Source organism: Carettochelys insculpta, chromosome 20 (assembly GCF_033958435.1).
Source record: "Carettochelys insculpta isolate YL-2023 chromosome 20, ASM3395843v1, whole genome shotgun sequence".
Classification (NCBI taxonomy): domain Eukaryota; kingdom Metazoa; phylum Chordata; order Testudines; family Carettochelyidae; genus Carettochelys; species Carettochelys insculpta.
This window is the reverse complement of record NC_134156.1, coordinates 24,830,441-24,847,606: the sequence shown is the minus strand read 5'-3', so window position 1 is coordinate 24,847,606 and position 17,166 is coordinate 24,830,441. Positions and strand designations below refer to the sequence as shown.

Sequence of the window (17,166 nt, the reverse complement as noted above, 5' to 3'; positions counted from 1 at the left end):
TCTTATGCAAAATTTTCTAAATACATCCATATCATTTCTCAAGTTCTCAGCACAAACCTGTCAGCCAGCACTTTAATGGAGTGGGCCATTCTGTTAATGATCTGAAAGTCTGTTTTAGTGAAAAGGAACTTTAATGATTGTTTACAGAGAGAGTGCTCAGAACTCTCATTTATATTCGAATTCAACACATTAACACATGGTTTGAACCAGGACAGCAATGACCTGGCCCATTATACGGACTCTTTTACATACTTCGTTTTATCTAACTCTTGACTTCCCCGCCCCTTCCCTGCCTCCTGCCACCCCTCTGCCCTTCTGATTTGCCAACCTTGATAACAATTTTTTTGATTTGTCAACCTTGATAATTTTTGGACCTCTGTGCTTTGTATATTGAGTCTGTTCTGGTATGGCTATGATCTGAAGAAGTGGGTCTGTCCCACAAAAGCTTATCACCTAATAAATTATTTTGTTAGTCTTTAAAGTGCTAGTGGACTGCTTTTTTATTGCTCAGATTAATTGGTAAATGTTTACAAATACATAATATTGGCTTAGACATCACATGTGTATATCAAACTGGTACTATGTTAATTTTTGGAATGCTGACAGTTTTTTCTAAACAATTTTTGTGTATCCAGATATGATTTCAGGGATGATCTTCTACCAGGGCAACTAGTATTATCAATGTGAAACCAAAAAGAGTGTAGAACTGTGCTCCATGGTCTGTTTTTATATTTTTTTTAATTGTTGTTTGATTTTTGGAGAGAGCTTTGCAGGTATGAAATGAGTAAAAACAATACAGTCTTACTGTGAAATCCTATCCGAGTAGCATTAGCCATCAAAAGACCATCCTGATCAGGATTGTCCGGTTACTGCTCTTGAGTCATTAAGGTGATTGGAAAATCATATTCACATAGTAAAGCCAATTGACATCACTTTGAGCAGTTTTGTATCTGTGCATCAGTGCATGTCAGCTGGGCATTCTGACAGTTCTAAAGCTACAGTTGTGGCATCATCTAGGAGTGACAGATAGACATAGCTGGATAGCATTTACAAGGGAGTGGAAGTGCAGATTGCCCTATCTGATACCTTTGTCTGTTGTCACAGCTATCTTGACCAGCGCTAAAGAATATTACTCCAATAAATATTTATAAAAGAAGGAAACTGTACTAGATGTGCCAGTGCCCTCTAGTAACAAGAACAGAAAATTATTTATATGTCTTTCTAAAATCTTGTGTAAGTCGAGAGGCCAGCATGGTCTGCAGGTGCTGTAACAATCAGTGGCTCAATAACTTTAAGAAAAAAATTAGTTACTACTATCTGAGTAGTGGATATTAACCTAAAGCCTCATAGAAGCCTTTTCAGATACTTGCTTTTAGCTTAAGAGAGTGTTGCCACATTGTCTAACATTCTGGATGTATGTATTGGGTCAAAGTAACCTGATCGAAAATAAGAAAGAAAATGCAACCTGGATAGGGTTCCAAAACATCTGTGCAGAGACAACAAAGAAACAGGTTTAAAAGCTAAAAGAAGACATTAAAAAATAAAACCATGAGTTAAAGAAAGATACCCATTCCCAGTCAGATGTTGAGCTAAAACTCTAGGATCGATGAACCCTCCTAGTGAGCAGATTAATTAGTATTTCAGCCTTGTTCAAAGGTTTAATGTGCTCTCCCTGTATCTGGAAGAAACGACTGCTCATGGGTTAGTGCATAGTGATGTGTTTCAGTCCACTTAATCTTAAAACCAAAGGTATTATGATTTTGTATACCACTGCCCTTGGCAAATCTTTTAGAGAAGAGGGTAATGGCTATGAATTTGTAAGCTGCAGATTTGTAGGCAATAAAATTCATACATTTGTGAAGCAAAGTTTTCTGGGCATATTATGGGGACAAAAGTGTGCTACTGTGTTTCTTAGAGTTGTGAAAAATGTAAATAATTTAATGCAAAACGAAGTATATTGTACAATACAGTATAACAAATGAATGGTTGTGACATTTGATTAGCAGTGTGGACCTGCACTCTGCACAATGTTTTTAGCATTATGTGTAGAGCTGCATGAAGAGATCTTGGTAGGGGAAGCATTGGAGACATTACCATATTTCTAGTAGATTCACCATTGAATTTCATTATCTACCTAGTTTAGAAGTATCAGAGGGGTAGCCGTGTTAGTCTGGATCTGTAGAGCAACGAAGGTGCCACAGGACCCTTCGTTGCTCTAGTTTAGAAGGTAGCTTGTAGGAAGTTTTAAAGCTTGTGGCTTCAGCTCTAGAACATCTTCTTGAAATTGAGTTCATGCAGACTTTTCTCTGTTCTTACTGTGCCCACATCAATGATGTGCCAGTGATATCTTTCTTCCCACTAATAACAAAGCTACTTGTGCCAGCGCTGTACTTGCATACGGTGTACACATGTAAACTTGTGTTTAACAGCTTAGTGACCAATGGTGTAGGTGTCCACATCCTCAGGAAAGTGGCTTTCCGTTTCCATTCAAGGAAAATCCATTGTCAGCAATCTCTAAGCATTTATAGAACTGCTCTCACTGAAGTTTTATTTCAGATTGATACAGTTTTGTTTGTGAAATTAACTCTGTTTCATGCAAACTGTAGTTTGTCAGCCATTAAAAATTGCTGTTTCTAATGCTAATGGTTTGGCAAAGGAGCTAGCATCCCTCATGCAGAGTACTACTCTGCCTTCTAGACTGCAGAACTGCAGATTGCACTTTCCTCTTAATGTGTTCTGTTGCGGAGGGGGACTCTTTATTTTCTTTAACTTAGCATAGAAATGAACATGTGTTATGAAATATTTCTATTTTATGGGATGGGCTTGAACAGAGAACTCCTCAATCTCAGTCAGCCCTTCCCTCATTCCCTAAATAATAGAACTTTCTTCAGAGTTCAAAATATTCCTTATTGGAGAAGAGAAGAAAATTGTAGGAAATCAGTGGAAGACTTCATAGAAATAGTAGTGCTTTTGTCTTATTAATCACACAGCAGTCAAAATGCAGGAGACCATTTGGTGGGGAAGAGACGTTAAGCTGCAGTTTTGTTAGATGAGTGATAAGTATTTTTGGTCTGGATTCCTATATCCTTATTTACTGTTTGTACAAGATTTGAGCTGTCACCAATATCGCACAACAGCTGTGCATGTCTTATAGAGAACTCACGTTGGCAATCTAACATCTGGTAGAGTAACTAAGTAAAAAAACCAATTTGGTATCTTCATAGTACTCTCCACTCCCAGCACTCTCTTGTTTCCTCAGGCTTTGCGGCAGCAGTTCTGGAAACAGGAATAGATGCATCTCATTATGAATGTTAACTCCCCCACTCTGTCATTCCTCTACTATCACCATCCTTGGGTGAAATAGTAAAACTCTGGAGTTACCTTCTAGTTATTATCTTGTTTGCTTTCCTGATTTTCTTCCGTATTACTGAAAAAGATTTTAAGGGTCTATCAAAACAACAGAACAAATGGCTGGTTGCTTATCTCATCATGAGTAAAATTGATAGGTATTGGCTTGTTTGTAAAGTACATTAGAATGAGTTGAGTAGATGGATACTAAGTCTTTGGCTGACAGGTAGGCATTTATCCGCTCATTTACAGGCTCTGCTCCCTCCCTATCCCCTCCTCCTGTAGCCCAGTGTTTATAAATGTGTAAATGATATGTTTGTATCAGACTGGGAGATCTGCTGGCTTTTGTTTTAAAGTATGCATTCATCTTCACTGTGAGCTGTATTGAATATTTATGCTGAAAGGACGTGAGGGATATTTCAATTAGTAAGTTCTCAACAAAAAAAAAAAAAAAGCGGGGGGGGCGGGGAATTGAAAAATTACCTACTACTTGAGAGCTCTGGTTATAGTATCTTGTAAAGGTGCCAACAGGCAGAATATGATTTAAGATGCACATTTTGCAAATCAGCACCTTCATAATAACACTAAGTGGAGACAGTAAGAGAAGGAATAAGAAAGAAGCTAGTGCTGAGGCTGTCTTCCCTTGCCTTTGCCTAGTGAAGAAATGCCTAAAGAATATCCGTGTGTGGCAGAACAGAGCGCCCACCTCTTTGTTGTGACTGCTGTTGGTTCCAAACTCAGGAGTGTATCTTGAAGGGCTGAAATCAAGCCCTGCAAGGATGATTTTTTCTTACTGATTTCTGTCAGGGGTCCTTCCCCTACTCCACACTTTGAGTGCAGAAAGTGGGACCCTGTGGACGCTTAAAAACACCTTGCCTGTAAACAGACTTCATCTTAAAACTTCTCAGGGTCACAGATACCCTGGCCCCCTGGGGGTAGTTTGTTGCAACCGGAGGGAGAAAAGACCCCCCCCCCCCAAGAAGACACATTCGGATGTCTTCCTGTGGGGGTAACCCAAGCTCTTAATCCCCCTTCAGGAGGGAGATTGGACCCAAAAACCTGTAATTCAGTTGCTGGCCGTTTGGTCTGAGGTACAGCCTCTTCTTAGAACACAGAAATCAGATCAGTTGCTTACAACAGTGATATCATCACAAAATGAGAGAAAAGTAAATCATGGGTTGCACACAGAAGAATATCTCCCTGGGATTCAGCTTAAAAGTTACAGTGAGAATATCTCAAGTCAAACAACAACACAAAAGAAAAAAAACAGAACAGCCAACAACAAAACAAAGTAACAAGCCAACAGTACATCCAAATTTAAAATAACCAGTAACCTGAATGCATCTAACTCCACATTTCCCTTGTACTTACACCTCTATGGTTCATTTTGTGATGGTCAGGATATTTCTGATTTTTCATTCCAATTGCCTGGGAGATATTTCCCTCTCTGTCTTTCTCTCTGCTGTTGGCAGAGGCAGAAGCCCAGGGGAACTGAAATTGTCCTCAGTTTAAACAGAATTACTTCACTCTCATTGGCTCACCTGGGATTCAGGTTATCTCAGGAAGAGTAACCCCTTCCCTGCACTCATTCATGACAGGCTGAAACCAAGCCCTGCAAGGAAGTCTTTTTACTTCCTGACTTGCGATGGTGGGTGTTGATTCAGAAACATTAAAACCAAGTTATCATAGTTCTCTTTAGCGGTTTGTTGATTAAAGGTACAAAAAACTTAAACTATTGTCCTGGGCGTTAGTATAGAAGCCCTTTATTATTCAAAATAATTCAATTGTCTTTGTATCTAAACTAGAAAATGTTTTTTATGTGGTTAACACTGTTCTGTTCTTATATGCAGTTCTTCTTGGATGTAATATAGCAGTTTAGTTCTTGAGGCCATTATGGTTCTGGATTTCTGGTCCCTTGAATACTTTTCTCAGTGTCTGGGAGAGACAGAGACTTTTTCCTTTCTATGGGCAAGTAAGAGGTATTTTCCTGTGACCAAGCTTTGGCTCTACAGTACACCTTTTAGTTTGATAAGCAAGGCAACTTCCAATGGAGGATTGTGAAACACATTTGCTCAGACCGCCCTTGACAGAAGAACAATGGAGTCCACATCGTTTTATACACTGTGTGTGTCTTGTGGGAGGCAACTTTGTTAAAGTCATGGGCCGTATATACGCTAGCAAGATCCTTCGGAAAATCGTACCTTTTTACAAAAGAAGATGCAGAGCATCCACACACACAATGTGCTCTTTTGATCCAAAATCAAAAGGAATGCAGCTCTTCTTCCAGAAGCCCTCTTCCACTCCCAGATCAGGAAGAGCACCTCCTTTTGAAAGTTGCTTTTGAAAAATAAGCATGTGTAGATGCTCCACAGGCCCATTTTTTCCACAGAGCTGTTCTTATGGCACCGGATTTTTCAATCCCTGGCCTATTCTTTCGAAAGAGAGGGGGTGGTGTGGATGCTTTCTACTGAAAGAGCGACTGGCTCTTTCAGTCCACTTTTTTGCTTGTGGACATGCTCTTTTTTGAAAGAAGATCATCTGGAAGACTGTCTTTCAAAAGATTGTTGTAGTGTAGATGCGGCCATGGCACTTCACTGCTTGGTCCAAGGTGCTTCCTCTTGGGAACCAGTCCTGTACACTACCTGGTCAGGACCCAACTGCTTTCTGCTGAACAGCTCCCTGTAATAGGGCTGCTTCAGCAAGCCATCCTCTCATTGGCTCCCTACAAGCTTCTCTGTGATTGTCTGGGGCTCTGTGTTGGTTCCCTCCAGCTTGCTGTCACCGTTTCTTGCCAGAGTTGGGCTGCTGCCCCACTACACATGGTTACTTCTACTTTCACTCGTCAAGTCTGTAGCTCTGAAATTTTATTTATTTTTCACTAAAGATATGCTTGAACAAGGGTGGAAATGCTCTGGGATTTGCATGTTTGTAACATTGTGTTACACTGTTGTAATATTGTGTTAGGGCTGGGATGTGGCACCCAAGGTCCTAACAGGATCATTCAGAAGGAATGCGAAAGCTGCTTTCTTCTGTAGGTGTCTTTGGTTCCCAGTCATTGCTGCATGAACATCAGGTTGTAGGCATCCAGTTTGGAGTTTGAGGGGCATGGTTCCTGTTGGAATATGTCAGAAAAGATGTACGCGCTGGTGCAGTCTATTCATTGTTCTGAGGTGTGGATGTCGGACTATAATATGTAATTCTAAGATAAAAATCTTGAATAAATTTAATAATGAAGTCCTTAGCACATAGGGCTCACTCAGTGAGCCTGACGTGCTTGGACCATGGCAGAACCTAAATAGTGATGTTCATAACTAAAAGGTAGGCAGCCAGCTCCATCAAGCACTTCAGTGGTATAATATATTAGAACTTTGACATAACAGTTGAGAAAGTTTGTCTGAGTTAATGGTGAACATAGTTAATTGATGCTAGCTGAAAGTGCAGGCATTAGATTATTTTCCCTTAATTCATCGGGCTTGTTTAACCTGTTTTAGCATGCTCTGACCACTAGCTGACCTTCAAAGTGACTATATTTTACTTTAGCATTCTTCTAGCTTAGTCCTTCACGTGTGCAAAGGAGGAGAGAGCTTATTTTGAGACCTAGTAGCATTTCTAACCTTGCAGAACTGCTTATGTAAATGAGCTGTTGTGATGGAGAAACCTATATAGTTTAAATTGAAGCTATTACTGAAATTGTTTATGGATTCATTATATTTAGATTGTGTTATTGCCACAATAGTTATTTTTCTGACCTTTACTGGGGGAGCGTATCTTTTTCCACAAAAGCTTTCCTATCTTGGAACACCTTTACAATCTCATCTGTCTACTTGGTTAGTAGTATACTTGGCCCCTCAACCCTACCCTGCCATACGTGCAGTACTTAACCATTTCCCTCTTCTTTTCGTGCAAAATGTCTTTACTATGTAGCTACAGATTTTTCAGCATGAAAGTTATTGAAAATGGCACTTCTGGTGTCTTAAGTCTATATATAAAAATTCACCTCTTTTGGCCAGGATCTTCCTGGGTATCAGCACATCTGGCCACAGGTCTCTGCTTCACTCCTCCTCCTCTATCTTCTCAGTGCTCAGCAGTCTTCTAAGTCTGTGGTGTCCAACTTGTTCTGAAACAGTAGCCACTATAGTGGCTACTTCTATAGTGAAGTAGTCACGCTATTCTGAAAATATATTTATTGTTCAAGCCAACTAGGCACACCCAACTGGCCAAATAGCCAGCCATATGTGACTAGTAGGGTTGATAATGTTTAACTGGTAAGCCTCACCCTAAATGGATGGCACTGTCCATAGAAGGTGGGCTGTTCCTTTTAGCCAGTTATCTAATTAATGGGATTTTACATTCTAATGGCTAGCAAATTGGACACTGTGGCTCTAACCCATACCAGCTATGGGTTTTTGCTGTGGCCTCAATACTGTCATGTCTGCAAAGCTTTGTGGTGTGTCCAGCAAGCAGTGGTAGGAGGATTTTAACTCTGAGGTGAAAAATGATAGACACCCACTATTTTAGAAGTTGTAATATTTTACTGGGGCGATATTTGTATCTATCCACCAGTAAAAAAAAGTGTCTTTGTACCAAGAATCCAACTATACAGAGCTCAGAAGGGAGCAGAAGTAACTTTAAAAACACCTAAAAGTTGCCTAAAATAGCTGTTCTACACAGATACTTTGGGTCTTCTGTGCCTAGACACAATATTTACCCCGAAGGGTTGCAGAAACAGCTGACTGTAAATGTGTCAGTAGTGCAAGACTGAACGTTGTGAATTCTGTGCCCTAGACTGGTGTATTTTGGGGTGAAATTGTGAATAGAGAAACATAAATGATTTTGGAGTAGGCTGATTTAAATTCAGTAAATAAAAGCAACTGTTTTGAAGTTGAATCTGATGAAGCGGGTCTTTGCCCATGAAAGCTTATGCTCCAAAATATCTGTTAGTCTATAAGGTGCCACAGGACTTCTGGTTGTTTTGAGGTTGCTGAGGCTTTTGGAATGCCATTGGTAGTCCCATGGTGAAACTGCTGAGGTGGGCATAGGACAGGTGAAGTGGTCAAATGGCGGAGAGAAAAAAAGTGTCAGAAAGGTTTTGCCTTTCAAGCATTGTATGTAATGTGAACTATTTCCTGTGTATTGATGTGTATATGCTTCTGTGCATCTCAGGTATGCATATGTGCACAATTAACACTGTTAACTTATTTTTTGTATCACCAGGCCCGGTACAAGCAGAGCCTTGATCCTACTGTGGATGAAGTTAAGAAATTGTGCACATCATTGCGTCGAAATGCCAAGGAAGAGAGGGTCCTCTTTCACTACAATGGGCATGGAGTTCCCAGGCCAACAGTGAATGGGGAGATCTGGGTCTTCAACAAGGTGCGCCAGCTTGATGCTTAGTTAAAAAGGAATATGCACAGTGCAATCTGTTACTATTTGTAGGAGAGCGAATTATTCACCAAAAATAAAATGACTCCATGGATGTTTGGTTCCAGAACTCAGATTTCTCTTTCCTTATCTACACTCAAAATTATTTTATCAGAAAAGGCATCTTGGCCATCAGCCTGAGAAATGCTAAACACTTGCTCCTCCAAAGGCTTTATTAATGCTGTTCCTCAAATAGTCAGAGGAGACGTTAGAGTAATTAAAGGTGCCAGTTAAATCCACGTTCCTCTTCCCTCTCTTTAAAGTTGCGCACCTATCTCCTCTCCAGTTTGGAGCAGAAGATGTATCTCTTCTCAGATGCTTGGCTTCTCTGTCTTATTTCTTTGGCTTAGTTGGTTAGCCTGTTAAGACAGAGTTTTATGCTGAGCATACCAACTAACTCAGAACAGCTTTTGCTCATACTATGCATGAGAGACAGTAAAATATTCTCAGCTCTCAGTTTTCAAGTACACAGTATTATTGTAGTAGGGAGTAGAGTACAGAATAGTTGGCAACTCTTATATTAAGGCCTTTGTCACTTTTAGCCAGGACAGCAAGACTGGCACAACCGAGGATTTGTACAGCTGTGTCCCATGTTCAGACAGAAACTATTACTCTGTTTCACTGGGGCTTATAACTATGGCTAATGAAATTGAATGTACTTTGTCTCTCCTTAAATTCATGCGGTTAGAATCTAGGAAAGGTAAATGGAGAACGTAGTTTAATGTCACTGTATATTTACTGTCTTGGTTCAGCTGCAATCAAGACTTAGGCCTGGTCTACACTAGGCATCAAAGTCAATCCCAGATATGCAATTCTAGCCACACTAGGGCTAGGGGGCAACTAATTTTATTCCAGTGCATCTAAATTGGAGATTTGATTAGCATTCATACCGCCATTGTAAACAGCTCCTTTAAAAGTTGAATGTGGTGTAAGAACAAAGAGCAATGACCTTCTTCTTATATAATGGGCAATGGATAATAAATAAGACAAATAATGCTGGGCAGAATGTGTTATACATGCAAGAGGATGAAATTATTGCTCAGTGAAGTTTGTGTTATGCCAGATGCATTCTTAAGAACTGATTGGGTATTTGCCAATTTGTTTGGTGTCTCATCTGCTGTAGTGTGATAAGAACTCAACTGGCAATTAGGAGGAGAGGCCACTTCTGATTTATTGTCCAGTCTAGGGTGAAAGATTTGATCTGCATAGAGGTTGAAATTCAATAGCCTTTTCGCAACGTTATCAAACATTGCCTCCCTTTTGGAAGGAAAGGCAACAAAGTGACTTTCCACTCATGTAATCAAAGGAAGATTTTGGGAAAATACAATAAAAATAGGGATTTTTAGGACTGGGTAGAAGCTAATGAAGCTCAACCTGCGTACTCCCCATGGCTGAAACAGCAGGTGGTCTGAAGCGTTATACTGATCTTTTAAAAGCGCGCTCCCATATGTACCCATTTCTCTGAGGTCTAAAATGGGCCTGTAATGTGAAGATCCCCTTTACTGGAAAGCTCTTAAAATTCATGTTGTAATAATACTAATATTGTTTTAAGCACGGTCTGAAAATTACTCACAAAACTGCTATGTAACTGCAAAGAGGTGATTGTTTATTACAAAATACTGCTGCAGATCCAAAAATATAAGAAAACTGCGATTTGGAAACTCTGTCCAAACAAGTAGATATGGCAACATTTTTGTATCATATCATATTTAATTCTTTCCTCTCATTTTTCTCCTGTAAAACTACTCTTCTGCCATTGTAAACACAAAGCATCTTAGCAGTAAGTGGCCAGTAGACAGCGCCGCCTATAGGAGTAGTAAGGGGAGCAGTTGTCCCTGGGCTTGGTGATTTAAAAAGGTCTGGGGTTCTGGCCTGCCACAGTGCAGTGCTGTGGGCTGACTGCTCCTAGCCCTGTGCCTTGATCCCAAGTCATTGCCCCTGCCCCAGCATGCCCCAGCATGAAGCTGAGGATGAGCTGAGGACAGTGAAGTCACTCTGTTGCTGGAACCGGACCCCAGGCAGCTTTGGAACAGGAGCAGCAGCAACATGTTCTGAGTCTATACCTGAAGGAGCCATTTGAGGTTCCCCTGAAAACCACCTGCTATGGAGACAACAGAAGCCACTCTGGAGTCTGGTGAGTATCTAACTTCATTTCAGTGCTTGTTAACACAATAAAGGGAGGGATTTCTACTCTGTGAATCAATGCAAAAGTTATGAGAAACCTTTGCTAGCAACATGCATATGCTAATGATGGAGTGTATGTCAATGTTTTGGTGTTCCTTCTCTCTGCCACATGGAATTCAAAGTGACAATTGGGAAATTGCAATTAGTAAAGAACACCTATAAACTGTATTGTTACTGGAAAGGCACAGATTTTGTTATGTCCATTACTGTTTTTTAAAGACAGTAATCCTCCATTGCCATGCCTATGAGTATGCCACTGTGTAACCACTCACCTGCCTATCAAGCTGTCTGGAAACAGTGAATGAGTGTAGGGCAGGTGGAAATGTGATCAGTTTTACAAATCTGGTCCATTTCTGTTACAGGTAGTGCTTGTAGCCCATAGGGGACAAAATTGTTTGTCACAAGTATGACTGGCATTAGATACTTTGTCCAGAAATGTGCAGGTTGAGGAAGGTTCTGGAGTTCTAGGTGTCTGTTTGCAGGTGTGACAAGATAGGCCACGTTGATTTTTTTTTTTTTTTTTCATGAATTCTGACCCAATCCTATGTGCTGATAGCTGCAGGAGTTTCCTGAAGCAGAAACTCTAGACAGGTAGTCATGTTGCATGGAAGGATGTATTTTCCAGGGACATTTCCATAGCTGACCAGCCCATCCCCCTCATTGATGTATGGTTCAGTTACTACAGGTTTGAATACTTGAACTCTATAAACCGCAGGTTTCCCATTGGTAGTTTGGAATAACATCTCTTTGCCAGTTGGGCACTGCAAGAACTGTTATGTCCTCTAAAATATGGAAGATCTAAATTGGTAGAAAAAACTTTCCTAATAAGTCGCTGATGCCTCTCACCTCCCGCTCCCCCTGCACTGAGTTATTTTGAGACAGTAATCCTGAGTTTTGTCCTGTTCCAGGCCCCTGGACCTCTGCTGGCTGCAGTATCTCCACAAGTAGTCCACATTGCTGCAGAAGTCTGGCCAATGGACCTTCATGGAGTATTCCAAGAGGAAGCGTTTCTATGATGAGCTTGTGGTTGAAATTCTGGAGAGGGCCAACCGGCAGGTCCTGTATAAAAGGCTACATCTACACGACAAGATAAATTCAAATTTAAGGCAGTTAGCTCAATATTAAAACGTCACTATCTTCACTGTAAATACCATTCCTTCAATTTAGGGAGCACGAATATCAACATCATAATAGCATCGGAACTGGATGGGTGTAGCGTCAAGTTGGAATTGAAAAGTTCAAATAAAGGCTAGCATGGAAGCGCCATGTCTTCGAATCGGATTCATTAGCCTCCAGAGGTGTCCTGTATATATCCCACCGTGCCTGACAGGGTTCTGTTCTCTCTGCATCCATCTTCTCTGTTGTCTAGGTGCTCAGGAATTGGGTAACAGGAAGCCTGCAAATTTGAGTTCAGCACAAGGAAGCCTGTGACTGTGGGGTCATATTTGTATGAGAGGCTGAGAAAATTCATTCATTCTTTGCTGTTAGTTCAGCTATGGTTCTGTCTCTGCCTCTGTTAGCTGCATGCTTATTGTTTTTTCTATGCTGAAATCAACCCCTGCTCCGCCACACCATGTGGCAGCTAGGCTGTTGGGGGGGCGGGTGTTGTGCTGGTATGAGAAGCCAAGAAACTTTACTGTGCTTTACATTTATGTAGAGCCACCCATCCCTGCCTCACAGGTGCAATGCAGTTGGGGGGTTTTCCTGCACCCAGCCACGTTATGTGGCTAGCCCACTACCCTATAAAAGGACATGCCTGCTGTTCAGTGCAGACCATGCTTCCAGACAGCACCATGTCTTGGCTTCCGTGTAGTGAGGGCACCAAGGGTGTGAGAAATTTTTTGGGGCTTGCTGCCATCTGTGGGACTTTTTCAATTATCTCTGCATTCACCCATCCCATGCCACCCTGCCCTAAATACATATGCATGGGCTTGCTGCTGCCAGAGGAAAGTCTCCCCTACCAGCTATTTGTCCCAATCCATACATGGGCCCTCAAGGATTGAATTTACAACCTAAGGGGTTAGCAAGCCAATGCTCAAACCGCTGAGCTATCCCTGCTGTCTTTAACAATTCAGACTTCAATCACTTCTATACCATGAGTAACCTCCCCACCAAGTAGTTATGTCATTAGCAAGTATATTGCATGGCACAAAACTCCATGCTCCTCCTCAAGCATAATCAATGAGCCTTTTCCCCCTTCCCTATCCTCACAAGCACATTCACAAAGTACTAGTACTCCCACTTGGCCATTGGAGTCCATAAGGTGAGAGTGCAGAGTGTGGCTGACTCTTGCCCAGGTGCATCCAGCTGTGGCAGAGGAGCTTTCTGGCAGAGTGTACTGATTCAGCAGCCCCCCGCTGTTGTAGGTTCATTCTGCGGGAAATGGCTCTTTTGAATTCACAAAGATTGTGAAGAGCACAGCAAGCCACAGTTGGAGAGCGTTGATGGCATTGGACTCCGGAGGTTTCTGTAAATAGCACCAGTGGGATTTGTGTCTGCTAAATGCACATTCAACAATCATTTTGTGTGTGCTGTGTGAGGAGTAAAGGGACTTCGAAATAGAGCGGGCACTTCGAAGTTTGAAGCTTCAAAGATACCGTGCAGGAGAATTAGCCTAATGAAGTGCTGTGTATTCACCAGAGCACTTAATTAGTAATCTCCCACCACCCTGTTAACATGCCCCTTTCGAAGTTGGGGGCAAGTGTAGACCTAGCCAGAGTGTTCTCCTTACGTGAGATTGCGTCTTTAGACCATGCTCACTCTGTGCCCTTCCTTTCTCCTTCCATGACTTTTTTTATGGGTCTGTCATCTTCCCCATGCTGTGCTTTTGTTGAGTCCTTTTATAGAGTCTTGTTTGGTTGCTGGGTTTTTCCCCTAGTTTTTTGGCAATTTTCCACTCCTTTACTACCCCTTGAAGAAGAGTAGTCAGAAGTGGTTTTTCTAGGCTGAAGCTCACTCATTGCTCAAGAAGTTTCACTAAGTTCTAATTATCTTCCATTGGATTTGGTGTAGGTCCGTGGTTTCCAACAAGTTCTAGGGGCTATTGGTGAATAGCGAACTAGCCACATTCTGAAAATATTGTTATTGTTCAAGCCAACTAGCCACACTCAACCACAAAAATAGCCACATGTGGCTAGTGTGTTGGACAACATGGGTCTAGGTGGACTTGTTGCTCATGCCAGCAAAGGAGGAGGTCACATTCACAAAGAGGCATTCAAAAATAGCCAGTTTCATAATGATAACATCATAGTATTAACCAACATTCATAAATTGTAAAGACAGATTTTTGAAAACATCACACTGAGCACAAATTAGATGCAAAGCCCATACCCCGAAATGTATGTATATAAATTACTCAAAAATAGCTATTTTTAAAGTTACCCTACCCCTCTGCTTCCAAGTACCATATGCTCCAGGTAGACTGAAGCAGTGAAGTTGTAGGGAAAATACCAATTTTATGTGCTAAAGTACCCAGTCTGAGAAATAAGATCTCCCTATGGTCCTCTTCTGTAGTTGATTGAATTCCAGTGGGTGGTACAGTCCCTGGCAATTGGATTGACATACTGTTGTTGTGTGTCCCTTGGTTACCCTTGATGATAACACTGTTCCAGTTCTGCCCTTTCTCTGACTGTAGCATTACAAATCTGTGCCAGGGAATCTGCAAATTATCTACTTGTCCTTCAGCAGGAGACCACAGAATTTGCAGTGGCTCTGTGAGCCTCTAAGAATCCATCATTGCAGAGCAGTACTATATTTATGAGAGATTAAGCATTATATATTCTGATATGTAGATTAAAAAGGATAAAACCTTCAGGAAGTATTATTCAGCCTGATTCACTTCAGCTATAAAGCCAAATCTCAGTGACTTTGTTTAGTTAAACAGAGTTCAAATTCCATGAGGGAATCAAAGTAAAACAGAGAATGTGGCACAGTATGGATAGGACACTTAAAAAGTTAATAGTTAAATTAACTTGGTGTTTAAAAAACAAATCTGCATTCCCCTGCACACACATTTTCTGTGAGTTAAATTTTTCATAACTCCTGTCATGTTGTGCTTTCTGTGGAATAAGTATCTCTGTGGTTATGTTAATCTTTCAGGGCAGCCTTGTGAAGCAAGCCTCATTTTTTATGTTTAATCTAGCCTGACAGATAAAGAGGATCGTAATAAATAAATAATCTGAAACCCATCTCAGTTTGGTTATTTAGAATGAAAACCTGATCTTGTATGTGTCGGGTATGAGGAAGAAGACAGTCATGAGGAGACCCTCCCTGGCCCCATCTGTTTGGTCACTGGTAGGGAATTCAAGATAGAATGTAAGAAAGTGTCAGCTCTACCCTCAATTTTACTAGGAGGAGTGCTTAATCTTCAGAAGAGCATTCAGCTCTGTAATTTGTGTAGGGAGACAGTTTTACAGACATACCTGTATATGGCAGAAAACAGTTACAGTTGTGATAATCTTTCCTCCTTTCTCCTCAGCTGCAGCAGCAAATGGTTCACTGCAGCGTGATAAAATGCAGCATTACTCTGGGCAAGACTTTGAAAGCTTGCAGGCTTTATTTATTCTTTGCCGCTTGACAAACAAACCATTTTCCATATGAGGTGGCTGGTGAGATAATTATACATAAGGAAATTACTGGGGATGGGCCCCCACAGGGTCATCCCTAAAAGGTTGTTTTTTTATGAAGTTTCCTGAAAGATTCCATTAGGTTGTAAAATCCCAGGACAAAAAAGGATTATAGAAACCTTCTGAAGAAACATTGAAGCTTTCTGGGAATTGATGCATACACAAATCTTCAAATATTGTCTCATCTTTGATATAAAGTGGGAAGAGAAATTGCACCACACATTGGAAAGAATTATTATTTGTTTAGAGCTCCAGTTTATTTCTGGATTAGTAGTTTTTATTATTTTTACAAATAGATTCATGAAATGCAAACAGCAGCAGAAGCTAGAATTACATGATTAACTTCAATAATATGCTAAGCATACATAGAATTTGCAAATAAAAACCAAACATAATCATGTTCAATTTGGCTCTGATTGACTCGGTGTTAAGAAGTCCAAGAAACTGGACTAAACAAGACCATACACTATTGACTGATGAAAATTTCGTGTACCAAAATGTTTGTCAGAAACCCGAGGTCAGCAATTATGATTGCCTTGTGTATCAAAAGTTTTATTATATGGGGATCTGGAAGTGATGCCTATATTTAAGGGCACGTCTATACTGACAGGAAGATTGACACTCCAGAAGTCAATCTCCTGGGGTTCAATTTAATGTGTCTAATAGGGTACTCCTCACTGTGGAGCTGGGCTGGAAATTTGACTTAAGATAAGTCTATTCCAGCTATGTCATTCTTGTAGCTGGTATTGCATATTTGCAGTTGAATTTCTTTTATAGTGTAGAGCTGCTCTGTGTTGCTTAACATTTTCTTTTGTAAAACAGTCTTGTGGCCTCTGATAAGATGTAGCACCTACCATTCTGCAGCAAGGGGAGAGCCCTCTGAGTTTGAAAAGTGATGGTTTGTTGTTCCGTTCACTTCTGGTCAAGTTTTGTTGAGAGAGAAACTTTGGGAAGTTGCCATTCCCTTTTCTCACTTTCTCAATTCCTCATGAAAATTTTCAGAGAGCTGATGAAGTGGGTCTTTGCCCACAAAAGCATATGCTCCAAAACATCTGTTAGTCTGCCAGGTGCCACAGGACTTCTTGTTGTTCTCGTGAAAATTTTGGCAATCGTCTAAAGTATTACTTTACTGGAAGCACTTGATTGGCCAGGGGAAAGCTGGCCTAACTTCCCTGACTGTCTCTTGGATCCTGGTCTACCAGCTGTCACATATTACAGACCTGTCACAGCTTCCCACAGCTCAACCACAATATTGTGTAGCTCCAAAGGAGATGCAGCAGCAGAAGGCCAGGCCGGCAGGACCCCACATCCCAACCCCGGAGACACCAACTGCTCAGAGACCTAAACCAGCCTGTTCTGCATCAGCCCCCAGCAGATCTCCAAACCTTTGCCCCCCCAGATAAACTCCAGCTATCTGTCTCCAGACAGCAACCAACTACTGATCCCCAACTTCTTCCAGCGCTCCTATGTCAGTTCCTAGGAACCCCCTAGGTAGCAAGTGGCACGTCAGTGACCCCAGATGCTCTCAAACACCCTCTCATCTACTGCAGCATTCATGGACTGCTATCTGTCCCTCACCCTTGCTGCC

At 41.2% G+C, this 17,166-nt stretch overlaps 1 protein-coding gene across 5 annotated transcripts in view; it reads left to right on the top strand.

Moving 5' to 3' along the window:
* Positions 1-17,166, top strand: part of RPTOR (regulatory associated protein of MTOR complex 1) — a 256,227-nt gene that overhangs the window by 59,178 nt on the left and 179,883 nt on the right. For all 5 annotated transcript variants that reach the window (XR_012648254.1, XM_075014603.1, XM_075014602.1 and 2 more), the window contains exon 4: positions 8,563-8,721. Coding sequence is in view for 4 of the 5 variants with exons in the window: in XM_075014603.1 (XP_074870704.1) it covers positions 8,563-8,721 (159 nt within the window). In the remaining variant the exon portion in view is untranslated. The remainder of the gene's footprint in view (positions 1-8,562; positions 8,722-17,166) is intronic.